At 32.3% G+C, this 16550-nt stretch overlaps 1 protein-coding gene across 1 annotated transcript; it reads left to right on the forward strand.

The window, feature by feature from the left end:
• The first annotated feature begins 6056 nt into the window (after positions 1-6056).
• On the forward strand, positions 6057-16445 carry Lcch3 (Ligand-gated chloride channel homolog 3). Its single transcript, XM_070635628.1, has 11 exons — positions 6057-7069; positions 9432-9532; positions 10845-10880; positions 10975-11006; positions 11896-12107; positions 12164-12210; positions 12277-12387; positions 12958-13073; positions 13141-13309; positions 13380-13598; positions 14414-16445. Exons 1-11 carry the CDS (start codon positions 7005-7007, stop codon positions 14839-14841), a joined length of 1536 nt encoding a protein of 511 aa, XP_070491729.1. The 5' UTR covers positions 6057-7004; the 3' UTR covers positions 14842-16445.
• The last annotated feature ends 105 nt before the right edge of the window (positions 16446-16550 follow it).

Here is a 16550-nt window from a genome sequence, read left to right on the forward strand (position 1 = left end):
ATCGACTTCGAGCTCTGCTGTACATTGTAGCATAGGATAAATTTAAGAGATTAAGAAATAGGCCCCTAATTCTGAAGCCTGGTGCCAGATTTATTGAAATCCGCTATCAGAAAGACACAAGGCGTCCTAAGGCCAGGTTATATAACGTGTGAGGGTGTACGCCAGACCACTTCACTCAGCAGACCTTCAGCCTATAGTGAAATCAGAGTTACTTCGTTATGACGCTGTTGTCAGCTTTTTGTCTTTAGAACACAAAGACAGGGCGTGAGTCGCATTTCTACTGCATATGGTTCGAAAAAGGACAGCTGAAAATTTTTCTTTAGCCAGGTTTCGAACCCATGACCGTTTGGTCGATATCACAATAATTAGGCAGCAAAGTACGAAACCATTCCTCCACCGAGCCACTTTGACTCATCTTAATACACCTTACAAACCCCTCCTTAATACACCCCTAACCATACACATCCATATAACAACTACAAAAAGGATGAGGAACAGGAAAAGTGTTGTTTTGACATAATGAATTCCTTAGCAGGTTGTTTTGTATTCTACAACTTTAATCGTTTTGTTTATTTAAATTTTATGTTTTGTGGCATAAACACACGAATAGAATCAGGAAAGCAATTATACGACTATTTTTTTTTGTTGCTGTATTGCTCTAAACAATCTACTTTTATTATTGTGCAGAAGATGTTGAAACAGAGAAAAAAATTCTAATGGATGTAAATAGAAGATTTCATTTGCATCAGAAAAGGAAGGCAGTTTTTTGTGTTTGAATGATGAATTGCGTACTTAATGGATTTCAGAGATGAGATGGGATTGGAAAATGATTTTGATGAATAGCAAATAAGTACTTCAATAACTTAATTGAAAGATTGGGAATACTTTTAAGAGGTGGAGATATGAATTTGAATTTGGAAAGGATTTAGGAAGAAAAATTGATGAAAATCAATTCTATGTCTGATATTTGTCCATAGTTACTTACATTTGAACTTATTTAAATCCAATATTTGACCATTTATGTACATAGATTTCACTTTTGAAAACTATGCTAAATATTTGTCAAGAAATAACTTTTATCTCAAGATTGATATCGTCTTACTTGTGCTTATTCACTTATCCAGACATAGAGTTGGCATACATGCAGAAGTAATCGACAAAAGCCCGCCGAATCACGGCTTCAGTTTGTGACCCCTTCCACACGTTGCCACTATTCATTGATGGTCTCTTACGCAGACTGCTTCCTTCCGCCGATGACCCTTTCCGCAGGTTGCAGTCTGGAACGTCAATGATCCTCAAGGCTCAGACACTCAACCAAAATTGTAATTTTTTACAATTTTTACAATTTTTTCATACAAAAATTGTGAAAATTGTAAAAATTGTACAATTTTTCTAATTTTTACAATTTTTTCATATAAAAATTGTGGAAATTGTAAAAATTGTACAATTTTCGCAATTTTTTCATACAAAACTGACAAAATTGTACAATTTTCAAATTAACATAAACTGGTTTGAATTATTTTCATATTTGGGAAATGTAAGTGAAAAATTGATTTTTCTCGAGGTTTTTCATGTTTTTATAAGAAAATTGAGGTGAAATTTGCCTTTTCCGAGGATTTTTCATTTTAATTTGAGAAAAATAAGGCAAAATTAGGCTTACACGATGAATTTATCACTCCAAATAAGAAAATATAGACGAAATTCGAATTTTTCGAGAGTTTTTTCATCCTTAATGAGAAAATCAAAGAATATTTTATTTTTTTAGGGATTTTTTTAGGAAACCGAGGTGAAATTCGGTTTTTCTGAGGGGTAATTTACCCCTAATATAGAAACCTAGGCAAAATTCGGCTTTTCTGAGGGGTAATTTACCCCAAATATAGAAACGGAGGCAAAATTCGGCAAGTTTGAGGGGTAATTTAGCCCAAATATAGAAACCGAGGCAAAATTCGGCAAGTTTGAGGGGTAATTTACCCCAAATATAGAAACCGAGGCAAAATTCGGCAAGTTTGAGGGGTAATTTAGCCCAAATATAGAAACCGAGGCAAAATTCGGCAAGTTTGAGGGGTAATTTACCCCAAATATAGAAACCGAGGCAAAATTCGGCAAGTTTGAGGGGTAATTTAGCCCAAATATAGAAACCGAGGCAAAATTCGGCAAGTTTGAGGAGTAATTTACCCCAAATATAGAAATGGAGGCAAAATTCAGCAATTTTAAGGGGTAATTTACCCCAAATATAGAAACCGAGGCAAAATTCGGCAAGTTTGAGGAGTAATTTACCCCAAATATAGAAATGGAGGCAAAATTCAGCAATTTTAAGGGGTAATTTACCCCAAATATAGAAACCGAGGCAAAATTCGGCAAGTTTGAGCGGTAATTTAGCCCAAATATAGAAACCGAGGCAAAATTCGGCAAGTTTGAGGGGTAATTTACCCCAAATATAGAAACCGAGGCAAAATTAGGTAATTTTAAGGAGTAATTTACCCCTGATATAGAAACGGAAGAAAAATTCGGCAATTTTGAGGGGTAATTTAGCCTAAATATAGAAACCTAGGCGAAATTCGGCTTTTCTGAGGCATTTTTACCCTTAATAAGAAAACCGAGGTGAAATTCCGTTTTTCCGTTGAAGTTTTCATCATAGTTTAAGAAAATTATTGCAAAAAATAGCAATTTACAAGATATTTTTCCCATTCTGTAAGTAAAACAGTAAAAAAATTCACATTTCGCCAATGAATTATGTATCAAAACATGATTTTTCAAGTAATCCAGTCAAAATAAACATTTTTCATCTTTTCCATGTTTTCACAAAGTAATTTTCCTGCTGTGAAAACTATAATTTTCATCTATTAACTGGATTGCTAAATTGCTTAGTTTCTTGAAATTTACATCAAAAAATTGTGAAAATTGTAAAAATTGTACAATTTTTTCATACAAAAATTGCGAAATTGTGAAAATTGTACAATTTTTACAATTTTCACAATTTCTTCCATACGAATTGTAAAAATTGTACAATTTTCACAATTTTTTTTTGAGTGTCTGAGCCTTGATGATCCTCTTACACTGGTTCCCGCCTTCTGCGAAACTTTTGTCGATACCGACATATTTTTGGAAAAACACTCAGTGGATCAGTTTCTGAATATCATCAAGACTTCTTTGTCCACATTGTTACCCGATATCCAATTTGAAGATAATGTGTTGTCGTATTTCAGTCTGTTGCTTGGTAAAGTTCTATACATGATCAAGTTAAGTACCTTCAATTTAAGTGTTTCCGAGACCAAGACTTCCCAGAAACGGTCTCAAGATTTGTTTAAAAAATTATTTAAGTCTCAGTCCCGGTCCCAGTCTCGGTCTCGGACTTAAAAATTCATCGAAACCAAAACGTTGTGGAATCATACTTCAAGCTAACTACTATTTTGGAACAAAAGTTAGAAGATGCGTAATGTGACTAGAAAAGTTCAATATTCTATAAATTAAACGTTTCAATGAATGATCCAAAAATTAATTTTCCAGATCGTTTGACTCGCATAAATTCATATAAATTGATAAATGTCATCACATTAAAGACAGAAAAATCAATTTCTTCAACTAAAAGGTCTTCATATTCCCAACAGAAAAATAAATATCCCAAATGACAAATGATATCAATTTACAAGACTTTACAAGTTCTGAATTCTCACATTGCACATTTAAAATACTCATTATAACTTTGCATGATGAATTTTTGGAACCAAAGAAAAAAGTGTTACTTTATGTCATACTTTCCATTTTCTTCATTCCAATCAACATATGAATAGATTTAATATGGGTTGGAAATATGATGATTCCGATACCAAATATCTCCACTTACATTCCTTTTGTAACAGACCCACTTCAATGTCACAGTCTCTTGACCTTTTTTTTTCTCCTATTCTCTGTTCTTTCCTGCTGTTTCTCATCCATTCACATCCTACAAGTATTTATCTTTGAATTTATTAGTCGTTATATCCTTTAAAGCTTTTATTCACTTTGTAATTTCCTACATACTTTTTTTTTGTGTCATGGTTAAGATGCAGGCTCATCTCGTAACTGCACATTAAAAGCTTTGCTCTATTTTTTACGTAATATGTAGCATTTTTAAAATGCACTTCATTATTTCTATAATTATAAAAACTTTCTCTAATCCTATACAGAGACTGTATATGGAACTAAATGAAAAAATTAAAATAAAAGTGCAATCGAAACTGTTTCTGTTTTCATGCCAAAATTTTTTTGTTATTAACAACAACTTAGAGTATGGTAAAGTTTAGTGGTATTGCCAAGCTATTGCTGTTTTTCAGCAGTTTAAAAGGGAAATGTTCAGAAATTACATAACGCTCTTAGATGGAAGGAGCATTTGTTTTAGAGGAAGGGGAGGAGGGTCCCTTGATCCTTTGCTTTGTAACAAAATCATGAACCTGAAAAGTCTGAATCATCCTGAATTTCTCTTCTATAAGGGTGGTAAGGATGACTTGATTCCAAGTTTTGTTGCTACTCACCTACTTCGCTGACCGTACAGACCAATTGTGTTCCATAAAATCTCATAGATGTCTTCTTAAACTAGCTCTATCGCTGTCAACTGCTTGCCAATTCGCGATTCCAACATCAATACTGTCTCCATAAGACAGCTTATTTCCATGAGCTTCTATGAATTCTTTGTATGCCCACGTGATTTTTTACCATCCAAATAGTCAGACTTAAAGACATTACTTGCTCAAAGGAGGTCTTTAAAATTTGCTTCGGATTCCAAAATTCTGACCCCAAATTCCCCCAGAGTATGAATTAGAGTTTCCCGAAGTCTCGGTTTCGTCAAATTCTCGAAATCGATTTCTGGACGGAGACTGCCGAGGAAGTGCCGGTCTCGGCATTTGAAACCCTTATTATGTATACAACCCTGAGGCTACCCGACTCGGTCTAGACAAATTCTCACCGAGACTTCGGGATTATTTCATACCTGAACTTACATACATAAGCGTCACGTAATTTCCAAACATCCGCTAATCCTGTTTTTACCACCATTCCTAGAAAATTGAAAATAAAAATAATTATTTGATTGAAATCAGTAGTGTCTGTAAAATAATCCACAACAAGATGAGATTCAATTATTCAGTTAATGAGTTTTATTGCATGAGAATTGTTTAATTAATTTTATGAAATGTGTTTATAAAGCTTATTTTAATCATGTCGATTAGTAAGTGCTCTTCAGTGAATTTTCACGAAATATTCTCATTATTACTTTTGAAATGAGTTTATTTGTTTAAATTAAATTGTAGATGTTTTTTGGTGAAGTTGTCATTCAAGTGATTTAGTTAGACATAGGATCCTCAGGTGGATTTGTTTGAAATGTTGTGTTATGTTGGCAACAAGGATATTAATGTGGAGTTTTAGGCATTATTATGAAGTTAGATAGACGCTTTAGTGACTGTCTTGTTCAAACTATGTATTGCGGTACACAAGTATGCGGCAGGTCGTGACCTGTTTCGGTCGAGGCTTACCACCAACGTGTGCCGTGGTTTATTCAAATATGGACAACTCTGGTTTATGATAACTAGCCGAGGAGGAGAAGGAGATATCATAGTAAATTCGAGGAATCCTGAGCGGCACATGCGACGAACCGCAATATTTGCCATAAAAATGAATCAAAATTTTACTTACTTCACTGGCCGTACAGATCAATTGTGATGCATTGCCTCCCATAGATGACCTGAAACTATCTCTATCGCTGACTACCGATTGCCAATTTACAATTCCAAGTGCAATACTGTCCCTATAGAAAGATTCCTTCCAAGAGTTCTTTGGACGGCCACACGAGGATCAACACTTTACTAAGACATAAACTGAAATACAAAAAATGGACAGATTAAAAACAAGAAGAACATTTTACTTTGAACTTTTAATTAATATTCTTATAACTTTACTTTCCTACTACGTTGCTTAGAGATGGAAATCTATTACTGTTATTGAATAACTTATTAATTCAAATTAATGATAATTTGAACTTGTTAAAAAATGACATGCAATAGAAAATTATATTAAAATTAATTCACAACTTATAAGCAGCTAATTTACATAGAAATTCTATAGTAAATGGAAATTGGTAGGGGAATGTTTGGAGGTTATGTAACGTTTAGAAGGGGAAGGGGTCTATATTTTTTTATGGATTCCCAGTTCTAGTACAAGTTGTTGGTACGAAGTGTTACGTTAACGGAGAGCGTATAAAGAAGTCCTGATAACGCCGAAAGGAAGCAAAGTTGTCCAAACTATGTGGCGTGGCACACTAATGTGTCATGAAACATTTGTAGTGTGTGGTTTCGATCGTGGCTTACCACCAAAGTGTGCCGCTTCACAAAATAGTTTTGACAGCCTTGGAATTTAGAATTGCGTTACTCAATTATTCATATTCATGAAAAGAAGACTCATAATTACTTCATATCCGAGATATTGGAGCAGAACGACCTTCCCATAAAATCAGGTGCTCTATCAATCAGACAGTTCTCGTTCTACTTACCTCATTTTGTATCAAGGAACTTAATATATCATCCAACTCACCACTTAACATCAAAAGCCACCAAAAGGTTCCTCTCACTTGTTTCTTCTTCTTTTTGTCACACATTCAATCTTCCTTCCTTTTTGTTATTCATTAACATTGCTTTTTATACTTTTAGACGGATAAAATTTCATCATAGTCACCATATTGTCAAGGAAAAATAGCAGAAAATAATTTAATTTTCACATAAATGTAGAAGATTTAAAGTGGAAGTGACATAGATTAAAATATCTAAAATACAGTAATTGAATTTATAATGTTAATTAAAAGTGAAAAATTATGATATTATAATATGAACTATAGTAAACTAATTAAAAAATTATGTTCAATGGAATTAGTAAATAGTTTATGAAGAATTTAACATAATTAATTAACCGACTTGTCATCATACAAGAACAAAAAAAAATTTATTCACATACGGCTGAATTGAGTGAAAAATTTCAATATGTGGATTTTGCAAATTCTTCTCATCTCACATTGCTTTTTGCTTGGATTTTCAGTTAAACAGAGGTAAGAAATTGGATAAAGTCTATCGATAAATTTGTTATGTTTCAATTAACAGGCACTTCGATACAGAAACTTGTATATTCTCTAAAATATCAGTTGAATGATTATTGGTTATGTATGAAAGACTTGAATCAATATTTTTTATTCAGATTTATATGAAATATCTCATGAATATATTTATTGAAGGATTATTGAAATGTCTATAATGTATGCAGATTGATTTCAATTAATAGAAGTTCCATTGAATCGAAAATTTATCATAAAATGTGAATAAAAGCAGAATGTTGAATTTATTAGTGCAACAGATTGCTATGATTTAGGATTTTTGGGCGTTTCTGGGAATTTTATTGCTAAGTTGGTTTTATTTAGTTGATTTGTACATTCTGGTTTTGTACAGAATCAATAATTTACGTCTAATAATAAAATAAAGGCAGATTTGTTAATGTAAACAACTTGAATAATTGAATTGACAATAAGGGGCATTCAACTAAGCAAAAATACTTTCTGATTAACAAAATTCAAATTTAATTTTACCGTTAAAGAATTGCTAGACTAAATACACACAAAAAGACAAAATACTCATAAAGAGGGGTTTTCAACTATTTCATGATTTTTGTAAAACAGGGCTTTCAATTATGTTGTGTTTCGTCCAAATGGGAATTCAAATATGCAAACGAAAAAGATATATAAAATTCAAACTTATTTTTACCGTTAGAAAACAGCTAGACAATTTACTTTACAAAAAGGGGCCTTCAACTATGCAAAATTTGGAGATTTTTGATCTGTAAAATTCAAATTATTTTTTACCGTTAAAGAACCGCTAGACAAAATACAATTTACGTCACAAAAACACCTACAACATTTCTTTCGGATATAAAATAAGCATTTCATGCTGCATTGTCGTCACAATAAATTATTTGTTGAATTCATAGAGCTGCTTCTCATCTTACACGTGGGAATTCAATCATCGATTGAGCCTTTAAAGCTTTAAAATTACAAAAATGTCTGGAAGATTTAAAGAATCATGAAGCTTTTTAAATTTTACGAGCGAATCAATTGTTTTACACATTTTCCGCCGATTTTTATCAAGTCATGGACAGTGAAACAAGAAGAAGTGAAAAAAAAAACATTAATCACATTTTGTGTTAAATGGCAGCTCATTTATCCGACAAGTAAATGAAGCGTGAAGCTTTGCACATTGTAGGCTTTTGTGTTTGGGTAGGCTTTGTAAATCAGTAAAGATGGATTTTTTTTGTTGTTGCTTTCTTTTTGTATCTGACGAGGAATGAATTTTACTTTACGGTCTGGAAATAAAATGTTCTGAGAATTTTTCTCTGTGATGTGATCAAATTATGTCGAGCTTGTGAATTGAATGAGTTATTTAAAGTCAATAATTTCCGCATGAATAAGTATGTATGTCTGTTTTGTATTGTGGATTATAATTAGCTGGAGATTGAAACATTGCTGTATGTTGATTATTATGCAGAATTGGAATTGTGATAGCTTCACTGTCCGAGCGACACAAACGATGAAGGCTCCACACGAAGCTTTAAAAGCTCTAGCGTGCATAAGGCTCCCAAAAGTAGGCAACTTTAATTTGTTGTTAATAAAAGAGGTTAAACAGAGCCTTAGAAGCTCCATGGTGGAGCCTTCTTTACTTATGTCACTCGGGAAGAAATTTAAAGAACTTTTGAATTTAACTCGAATAACAAAAATCGGTTAATAGATCAAAATTCTGGTCGTAGGCCGGTGTGGCGTTAACTTGGTACTGGATTCGATTTCAATCCGACGCCTTGCCAAACTCACGTTGGATTATCTAAATTGAAATACTTTTAAGTGCTTTAGAAATTATGATTTAGACATTGGAGTTTAATACAGTTAGTCAGATCAGGGTTTCTTAAATGCTGTCATGAGACTCATCAAGAGACCGACATCGAGTTTTACTTCATTTGAATGACTCTAATCAAGAACGCACATGGCGTATAAATAGCTAAATATCTAGCCCTAGACTGACTTGACTCTATCCTGAGACTGGATCTCAATTTATCAGACCTGGATCAAAAGTCACGCCAGCCTGGAAACGGATTTTCAGTCACATTAATGCCGTGTGCCTTCCGGATAGCCTAGATCAGTATTTATCAATATGAAAGGATCTTATCAAGGGAAAAAGGTTCAGAAGGTTGTTTTTTTCGGGTTACGTAACAAGTGAACGGACTCCTAATAAAAAACACAAATCGATTCTATATTGAGGATAATGGCTGCTTATTTAAAAACAATTTCCATGCATAATTTTACATTCCATTAACATTTCAAAAATAAAATCCATTTTACATCTATTTTTAAATCTCATCTCTATTCCAAACAGTGAGCAAAAGATGATGGCAGCAAGTCGTTTAGAGAATGTAACGCAAACGATTGCAAGAATTCTCGAAGGATATGACATAAGATTGAGGCCGAATTTTGGAGGTAAGATGTGCTAAAATATTGAAGTTTTTTCAAACTTTTAGGAAATATTCTTAATCAAATCTTGTGTGTGACTCTATTGATCAGGAAAAAGGAAGAAGAATTGTAAACTTTTATTGCACATGTCACATTAATTCAAAGCATGAACATGGCTTATGCCTCTCCTCAAAAGTTTGTCGTCTTCTTTTCTTAAATTAAAAATCTTTTCAAAAACATTTTTTTTTGTAGAATTTTTATTATCAACGTACTTAATGGCTCACGTAATTCATGTTAATGAGAAAAAAACTCTCGGATATTATGTTTAGTGTTATTGTTACTTTAAACAGAACAAAATGCGTTCATTGGCTTGGCAAGAAATAATAAAAATAAGATTTATTAATAATTAGATGCAAATTTTGAGGGTTTCTTTAATGAAAAATGCGGTAATAAATCTTAATTTTCAAGTCAAGATTTATTCAAGTTCAGTAACAAAATTGAGGCAAACACTTTCGCATCAAAAATGCATTCAGTAACAAAATTGAGGCAAGTATTTTTGCATCAAAAATGAATTCAGTAACAAAATTGAAGCAAACATTTTCGCATCAAAAGTGTAATCAGTAATTAAATTGAAGCAAAAATTTTCGCATCAAAAGTACATTCAGTAACAAAATTGAAGCAAACATTTTGCATCACAAGTGTATTCAGTAACTAAATTGAAGCAAATATTTCGCATTAAAAGTGCATTCAGTAACAAAATTGAATCAAACTTTTTCGCATCAAAAGTGCGTTCAGTAACAAAATTGAAACAAACATTTTCGCTTCAAAAGTGCATTCAGTAACAAAATTAAGGCAAACATTTTCGCATCAAAAGTGCATTAAGTAATAAAATTGATGCCAACATTTTTGCATCAAAAGTGCATTCAGTAAAAAAATTGAAGCAAAAATTTTCGCATCACAAGTGAGTTCAGTAAACCCTAATTTAGACTATATTGTGACAATTTCCAGAGAGAATTTATTAATATTCTTATCAGAAATCACAGCGCGAAACTTTCGTTTATAAACTTTCATCTCTATAAAACTCATTAAAATCCCCATTATAAAATAATTAAAATCCAGTTCGTATGCATTTTCTTGAAATTATCATATGATAATGCGCATTGCATACTAAATTTTTATGCAACAAGGATTTTTCATAAGCATGTGCATTTATGTATAAATTCTCCATGGCTTTTGAATTTTTATGGAAATAACTTTTTTTTTTCTTTTCCGTTAAACTTAAAATTCAATTTTCATGTTTTCTTCACATCTTTTTCATCTTTTTTCACTCGAACGAAAGGTTCTCCATTGTATGTTGGAATGGATTTGACAGTAGGTAAGATCGAAAAAATAAGCTTTATCTATCCAGACGATGTTTGATTGCTAAGCAAGATTTTAATTGAATTTAAATCTCTTTTTATGTTTTTCAGCTAGTTTTGATGCAATTTCAGAAGTCAATATGGTAAGATCAAAGTTTTTTTTTGGAGATTTAACATGTTTCAGGTGTTTTCAAGGGAACTATAGTTTGATATTTTTAATTTTTTGAGCATGTAGAACAAATTTAAAGTCTTATTTCCTTTTTATTTCAAACATTCAATTGAGATTTATTGAAAAAGAAGCGAATATTCTGCATCAGTTTTGAATTCAGTTTATAGAATTTGCATCAAAATTGTATTCAGCAAAAAAAAGATGCAAAAATTCTGCATCAAATTTAAATTAAATTCATAGAAGCAAAATTTTTGCATCAAAAGTGAATTCAGTAAAAAAATGATGCAAAATTTATTGCATCAAAGATGTATTCAGCAAAAACAAAGATGCAAAAATTCTGCATCAATTTAGAATTCAGTTTATAAGATGCAAAACGTTTGCATCAAAATTGTATTCAATTAAGAAAATGCAAATTTATCGCATCAAAAATTTATTCAGTAAAAAAGATGCAATTTCTTCGCATCAAAAGTGTATTCAGTTAAAAAAGATGCAAAAATTCTGGATCAAATTTGAATTCATTTCATAGAATTTGCATCAAAATCGCATTCAATAAAAAAAGATGCAAAAATTCTGAATCAAATTTGAATTCAGTTCTTAAGATGCAAAACGTTTGAATCAAAAATGTATTCAGTAAAAAAGATTCAAATTTTTTGCATCAAAAATGCATTCAGTAAAAAAAGATGCAAAATTTAAATCTTTCCTTTCAAAATATTACCTATATTGTCTCCAATAAATTCATTTTAAATTCCTGCAATTTTCAAGCAGCATCATTTAATCATCGACGATAAAATTCCATTACATTCTTGTTAATCTAACAGCTTTTACACTCGTATATTGACAATCAATTAATTTTTCACTTTAAGGATTACACAATAACAATGTACTTAAATCAATATTGGCGTGATGAGAGATTAGCATTCAATGCATATTCATTGGAAGGAGATAACTTTGATGAAAGTGAATATATGTCAATAAGTGATGATGAGGATGATGCAAAAGATACAATAACATTGTCGGGTGATTTTGCTGAAAAAATTTGGGTGCCAGATACATTTTTTGCTAATGATAAAAATAGGTGAGTTAATTGTGTCTGTAAACTTCAAGTCCTTAACGTTTCTTCTCCTTAAAAAGCTTCCTTCACGATGTCACCGAAAGAAATAAATTGGTTAGATTATCAGGTACGTATGCCTTAATATTTATATTACATCATAAAATCCTTATATCCTTCTGTTTATCATTCAAAGGTGATGGATCTGTTACATATGGTATGAGATTTACAACAACATTAGCATGTATGATGGACCTCCATTATTATCCACTCGATTCACAAAATTGTACGGTGGAAATTGAGAGCTGTAAGTGCTATACATAACTCTTATGTGCTTTACTCTTTTTTCAGCATGATTTGAGAGTTAGATTGGATTGTAAGAGCTTATTGGATGGCTTGTTCTTCTTTTATATCAGTGGTGGTCAACCTGTGTGCCGCGACACACTACTGTATTGGCAAAAAATTTAAAAATGCTATGAATCGTATACAGTGTGCGGTTTTGAACGAGGGTTACCACCAAAGGGTGTCTCGGCACGCTGGTTGACCAAACCTGGCTAATGCCATAACTTGTGAATTTCCAAAGGCAAAGAACATGCTCTCAAGAGCAGAGTAAGTAAGGAACATGCTTGCGAGTGTGCTTAACTAAAATATTCAAGAAGAACAAGCTTTTGACAGCATGCTCCTTGCCTGTTTGAGAATGTCAAGAATGTAACTAACCATGTGGTCGAATTAATCCAGCTTAGATCTCAAAAGCATAGAATTAGTACTCAATAATCCTGAATTTTGAAAAAATGCGCTCTATACCCAACCCCTCTAAAATTTCCCTACTTACCATACCCACAAATTTATTTATGTTTTTATTTTTGTCACACCATAGATGGTTATACAGTATCAGATGTTGTTATGTATTGGCGTAACACACCAATACGTGGTGTTGAGGATGCTGAATTGCCACAATTTACAATCATGGGTTATGAAACGAATGACAGGAAGGTAAAAAAATGTTGATATTAATTACATTAGTGCCTGATGTGTGAAATTTTTTTCTTAATGATGACAGGAGAAACTAGCAACGGGTATATATCAACGATTATCATTGTCATTTAAACTACAAAGAAATATAGGATATTTCATTTTTCAAACTTATCTGCCAAGCATATTGATTGTTATGCTCTCATGGGTGTCATTTTGGATAAATCATGAGGCAACATCAGCTCGAGTTGCATTAGGTAAATTGAATATTTCTTCTTATCGATCATTTTTCATGACTCTTATGTCACTTATCAATTTTATTTTTAGGTATCACGACCGTTTTAACAATGACAACAATTAGTACAGGTGTTAGAAGTTCACTGCCGAGAATATCCTATGTTAAAGCAATTGATATTTATCTTGTAATGAGTTTTGTGTTTGTGTTTGCGGCATTGTTAGAATATGCAGCTGTAAATTACACATATTGGGGTAAACGAGCTAAGAAGAAAAGTAAAAGTAAAAAGGGAATCGAAAAGAAAATTTCAAGTAAGTGAAAGTCAAGTGAAAGTTGAAAATAGTTGAGGTAGATGTCCTGAACTGAGCTATGAGGTAGTTTGTGATCGATCAAAAAGTGTACTCAATGGCATATCCAGGAATTATTTTTAGAGGCTTTTGACATTTTTTAATATGAAACGAGAAAACTTCCAGTTGGAAGGGGGATTAACACTTAATCCATGAAAGGAACTCCTTGGAAGTATTCAAGGCGGGATATGGAGTTACCCTTAACCCGTCTATTAAAATAAAATTTAGATCTCGTTAAGAATTGCTGGATACGACCACAAATACCAACACAAATCGAAAATTCAAAAAAATCAACCACAAATGACTCAAAACTCAATAGTGCCGGACAATTTTGACCGTGCAACAGTCCAACCGACCAAACGACATAAATGGAAAAGGCGCAGTCAAGGCAGTTTTTATTAATATCAAGTGGACACAGCCTCTATTTGGAAACCATTTAAAATCATTTGGTGTTAATTATAGCAACTATGACCAACTCTTGTTTATGACTTGATTTCGAAGTCGACTTAAATTGTGTATTTAGTCGAGTGGACTCACATTGTGTATGGAGTCATGTTTACTCAAGTCTTACTCAAGTCCGAGTGTAGTCGTGGCATTCAAGTGCGTCTCAAGTCTTAGGACTAGAGGTCGATTCAAGTCGAGTCGACTCCATATAAAATCTTAGTCGACTTCGGACTCAGTTCGTGACTGGACCTATCCATTTGTGTTCCTTAACTAATCCTTATTACAGCCACAATACTATAATTTAATGTCATTTATGTCCAATAATATCATTTCAGGTAGAACAGATAGTCATCATCAAAGTCATCACAGTCATCATAGTCATTCATCATCAAATACACATGAAGATATAATAGAATTACAGGATATTAGAATGTCACCAATAGCATCACTAAGGAATCGACACTATCAAAGTGGTGCATCAGAGAATCTTGACTTAGCAAAATTTCCACCTAGTTTTCGAATAACTCGAACGTATGGAGCATCAGCATCATCCGCTATACGTAGCGGTTTAAGGCATCGTGCAGCAAAAAATAGTCACCGTCCTAAAATGTTGCATGCTCTTAAACGTGGTGCATCTGTCATACGTGCATCAATGCCAAAAATTAAGGATGTCAATATTATCGATAAATATTCTAGAGTTATATTTCCTGTATCATTTTTAGCATTTAATGTTGGGTATTGGGTTTTCTACGTTTTCGAGTGATAAATGTCATCAAGGTTTGTGAAACGAGTAAGAGGAACAAGACATTTATATATTCGAATTATACCAGAATTAGTGATCCGATAGTCACTATAGCATCGTCCACAAACCTCCCTAAGTATCTCGGATTACCTTAATACTTATGTTCTAAATTGACTTGGTTACTATTTGTAGACATTCAAAATTTAAAGAAGTAGAATTATTGAGTAATCCAAATTAATGGAATTGTTTTTCCTTCCTTTTTTATATAAAATCAAGATACCAAAAATACCTAAGTAATAACGAAGTATTTATGAGAATGTGTTATGAATTTATGAGCACAAATGTATGTATGCGAAAAATGAAGAATTTTGTAGTAAAAAATTGAAATTTAGGATATTATCGGAATTAAATTTAAAGAAACAATTTTTTTGTCCTTATCAATCTACCGAGCAATACAAATGAAATACTTCACCACTGATCTTTTGTGTCTTGGACACTAATACATTTATTAATACAAAATGGAAGCTCTTGTCTTTAAGGATGTAAAAAAATCACCAAATAAAGGGAGCTTCCATTGGGTTTTGTTAAATATACCTGTGGTGGATATTCAAATTATCTGTTGGGTAGCCAAATAAATTAGTGTTGCTAGGGCCTTCAAGTCTCGCAATCTTTTGGACACCAATTGGATGATTTTGTTGATTCGCATTTATTTTCCCAAAATTTAATTCGCATGTAAAAGTCGATAAAGCAGAAAAATAAAAATTGGATACAAAATGTCGAAAAAAAATTCTGTTGTTGTCTTTGTATATGTTGGGTTCGGATATAGCAGGTTAAAAACCTAACAACTCAATCCTGTCTTTCTGACTGCCATTCTTTGGGAAGGGTTAGGATGGACGTTTAATCGATCCTTTCAAGTGCATTTCATGACACAGAGCAGAGCTCAGTGGGCAGCGGTGTATATAGTGGTAACAGAGAATACTACGAGAAAGTATGCACTTGACATTTGGCCAGTTTGGGAAACAGACTACGACTTATTTAACACTCTGGGTGAAAACATTGTTTCTTTTAAATCTTTTAATAAACCCAAAAATCACAAATCGGTTAATCGATTAAAAATCAGGCTCCAGGCCGGCGTTAGTCTTACTTAAAGTCATACAGGATTTTAAATCGATTTACCAACTTGTACTTTTTGGAAAACTAAGAAATTAAACATTAAATGAAATTGGATGCATTAAATGAGAAGGCAATCAAAATATTCCAAATGAAGAATTCAAAATTAAAAAGAAAACGAACCACAAACATTGAGCTTCTTAGAATCTATCAATAACTAATGAATTAATACAACAAATATGAATTAATCTATTCAGACCCACAAGAAAAAAAAACAGCAATAGATACAATCGATAATAAACTTCCTTGTCTTAATTTAATTCTACACAGAACTCGAAATTTACTCAAATTTCATAAGGAGTCAAGTCAATTTTAGTCGACATTCCCAAACAAAATCCGAGTTGACCAAGGCTCCCGCAGATTATAATCTTCATACAAAATGATTTTCAAGATTATAATCTTCCATACAAAGATTATAATCCGAAATAATCTTCATACAAAGATTATAATCTTAAATAATCTTCATACAAAGATTATAATCTTTAATAATCTTCATAGAAAGATTATAATCTTTAAAATAATCTTCATATAGAAAATTATAATCTTCTAATACAGTGAAT

Source organism: Chironomus tepperi, unplaced genomic scaffold, assembly GCF_022539635.2.
Source record: "Chironomus tepperi strain 1889 unplaced genomic scaffold, CSIRO-AGI_Ctep_v1 contig_93, whole genome shotgun sequence".
In the NCBI taxonomy this organism is placed as follows: domain Eukaryota; kingdom Metazoa; phylum Arthropoda; class Insecta; order Diptera; family Chironomidae; genus Chironomus; species Chironomus tepperi.